We start from the raw sequence: 2,913 nt of genomic DNA, 5'->3' as shown, positions 1-2,913 counted from the left end.
TGGCTGGAGATACCCCTGGAGCCCCTCAGCTAGTGCCTGGCTGGAGATATCCCTGGATCAGCAGGGTTGGGGGTGCTCCCATGGGTGTCTCTGACTCCCAAAGCCCTGGCTGCCCTCTCTGAGGGCCCAGAGCACAGGCACAGCCCCGGGGATGGTGTCTCACCTTTGCTCCAGCGCTGACTCAGGCTCCCACGTGTCCCTTTACGAAAGAGCCCTGCTGGCAGGGGACTCTGCCCGGGCGGCCACCGCTGGCCTGGCCCCTGCCAAAGGGCAGGACCAGCCCCTGTAAAGGCAGCGGTGACAGAGCTCAGGCTCAGTTCTGTCACTGGAATTGCCAGTGGAGAGATCTCAGAGCTCAGGCTCAATTCTGTCACTGGAATTGCCAGTGGAGAGATCTGGAGCAGACAGGAGCTGAAAGGAGTGGAAGATCCCCTGGAGCGGAGTGCAAGGTACTGGTGGGAACAGGTCTTGAGTGGACAGGAGCTGACGGGACCACTGTCCTTCCTCCCCACAGGGTGCTCCGTGCTCCTTGGAAGATGGATTACGCCAAATCCCTGAGCCAGCGCCTGGCTGTCCCCGTCTCCAAGTAAGTGCCGTGGAGCCCCTGTCCCCAGGATGGGGACATCGCATCAGAGCCCTCCCTGCTTCCCGGGGTGCTGGCACTGCCGGGGGGTGGTGCTGGTTCTCAGGACACCCCGATCCCTGTATCCCTTCCCAGATGTGTCTCAGCCAGTGCCTCCATGACCCAGCAGCTGCTGGCGGGCCCGGCCCCACCGCCCCGGCCCTACCGCGTGTGCAACTGGGACCGCAGCCTGCGCAAGGGCGTCATGGCCCCGAGCCTCGCCGAGCTGCTGCGCCAGGTCTGTCTGTCTGTCTGTCTGTCCGGGCTCTGGCTGTCCGTCCAGGGACCGTCCCCAGCCCTGCTCACCCCCAGCCCTGTTGCAGGCTCAGAGCGCCCTGGCCCTGCCGGCGCCCATCGTGCTGGTGCTGGATGAGGACGGCACCGCGGTGGAGACGGAGTCGTTCTTCCGGACGCTGGAGGAGGGCACGGCACTGATGGCCCTGAGCAAGGAGCAGACCTGGACTGCCCCCAAGGTGAGGGGATCCCTGAGAGGGGCAGGAGGCTGGTTTTGTCCTGTCTGGCCCACACTGGAGGTGGGACTGGGAGGGTGGGGTGCACCGGGTGACCGTGGTCCCGCTCTTTCTTAGACACGTGGCTACCAGGTGAGCCTGTCCCGCAAGCCCCCGCGCAGGATCGACGTCGCCTGCGTCACCTTCGACCTGTACAAGACCAACCCGAAGGACCTGGGCTGCCTCAACGTCAAAGCCACCCTGTATGGCACCTACAGCATGTCCTATGACCTGCGCTGCTACGGGGCCCGGCGCCTGGTGAAGTGAGCACGGGGGGCTGGGGACACTCCGGGAGCAGGGACACTGCCCAGCCCCTCCGTGGCATGCTGACCCCTTTCTCCCTGCCCAGGGAAGCCCTGCGCTGGACACTGTTCACCATGCAGGCCACGGGCCACGTCCTGCTGGGCACCTCGTGCTACATGCAGCAGCTGCTGGACGCCACCGAGGAGGAGCAGAAGGAAGAGGAGAAGAGCCCTGTCCCCCTTCAGAACCTCCTGCCCCGCAGCCTCCCTGCCCTACCCTACAAGAAGATGCTGCAGTGAGGGCAGCCTGGCCTGGCCTGTCCCCTCCTCTGTCCCCCCAGCCCTCAGGGGTCCCAGCACCCCACTAGGTCAATGCCTGGGCAGAGGCTGCCGTGGTGGCACAACCTCTCCTTGCACTCCGCTGGCTGAGTGTGGCCAGATCTGCTCTGGAATAGCTGCTGCTCTGTAAATATATTTATTTAAGTCAAGTTCTCCTGCATTCAGCTGCGTCTTGTGTCATCTTTGTGGGGGGGACACCCAGGACACGCAGCCCTTGCACTGCTTGGCACGCTGAGGTGGTGGTGTAAGAGGTGAGAGGAGGGGACCTGTCGCAAGTGCTTCCCCAGGGGAACTGCTGCCTTCATCACCCTCCTCCTCCCTGGCACCAGAGCCTGTCTCCCACCCCCTGGCACTGCAGCCACCCACAACATGGTGATGGGGCAAATCCCAAAGCCCCTGGCCTGTGGCAGCTGGCGCCACGCCTGTCCTTGCTCCTTTTAACAGGATGAAAGATTTCCCTGCTCCTTGTGTCCCTGACTGTGCAGGGCTGGCACAGAAGGACAGCCCTCATGCCCTGGAGGAGGTGTTCTGGTCCCTGGGCTCCCCAGCCCCCGTGGCAGCCCTGGGCAGGGGCTCACTGTGCCCACTCCAGCCTTGCACATCCCCCAGTGCTGGTGCTGGCCTGGCTCTGTCCACGGGGATCCCAAGGGCCCACCAGCTCCAGGGATATCAGCTGGGAAACAAACCGAGCTGGGGGCACTGGGCTCCAGCCACCTGGCCCTTGGGGGGCTGTCCCCGAGTGTGCAGGGGGAGCCCAGAAAGATCCTGAAGCACAACCCCTGCCCGAGAGGGTGCGAGGGAGGGCAACAACCCACTACCCACCTGTGCTGGACTGGGACTACTGGGCTGAGCTGTGGGGAGGTGAGAGGCCACGCTCTGGCGATCCTTAGAGCCATTCCCCCCACCCTGTGTCACACTGTGGGGGACACCTGAGCTGAGCCACACTCACCTGGGCACCTACTTACTGCAGGGCCTGGAGCTGCAGCACAGGAACTGATCATGTGGCAGAGACCTGAGCCCCAGCTGGGGCTGTAGGGACTTAATTAGCCTGATAACTAATGAGGATCAGCACCAGCTGAGCCCCATCTGGGAGCAGCGCCTTTGCCCCATGGCACAGATGTGTGACCTCCCCGTGCTGACGCAGTGCCACCCAGGGGCCCCAGGGACAGCGTGGGCACGGCCCTGCCCCGCGTGCCGCTGT

At 64.3% G+C, this 2,913-nt stretch overlaps 1 protein-coding gene across 1 annotated transcript; it reads left to right on the top strand.

Moving 5' to 3' along the window:
- The first annotated feature begins 31 nt into the window (after positions 1-31).
- CIDEC (cell death inducing DFFA like effector c) lies at positions 32-1,872 on the top strand. Its single transcript, XM_008639149.2, has 5 exons — positions 32-586; positions 719-860; positions 946-1,095; positions 1,210-1,394; positions 1,481-1,872. The coding sequence occupies exons 1-5, from the start codon at positions 537-539 to the stop codon at positions 1,671-1,673; spliced, it is 720 nt and encodes a 239-aa protein (XP_008637371.1). The 5' UTR covers positions 32-536; the 3' UTR covers positions 1,674-1,872.
- The last annotated feature ends 1,041 nt before the right edge of the window (positions 1,873-2,913 follow it).

Source organism: Corvus brachyrhynchos, unplaced genomic scaffold, assembly GCF_000691975.1.
Source record: "Corvus brachyrhynchos isolate BGI_N302 unplaced genomic scaffold, ASM69197v1 scaffold365, whole genome shotgun sequence".
In the NCBI taxonomy this organism is placed as follows: Eukaryota; Metazoa; Chordata; class Aves; order Passeriformes; family Corvidae; genus Corvus; species Corvus brachyrhynchos.
This window is presented reverse-complemented; position numbering and strand designations above follow the sequence as displayed.

What these genes read in the sequence shown, in the direction of transcription:
- CIDEC (XM_008639149.2), top strand. Translation starts at nt 537, where the DNA reads ATGGATTACGCCAAATCCCTGAGCCAGCGCCTGGCTGTCCCCGTCTCC. An exon ending in TCGCCGAGCTGCTGCGCCAG is followed by an intron (nt 861 to 945) that starts GTCTGTCTGTCT and finishes GCCCTGTTGCAG; the next exon opens with GCTCAGAGCGCCCTGGCCCT. An exon ending in GGGGCCCGGCGCCTGGTGAA is followed by an intron (nt 1,395 to 1,480) that starts GTGAGCACGGGG and finishes CTCCCTGCCCAG; the next exon opens with GGAAGCCCTGCGCTGGACAC.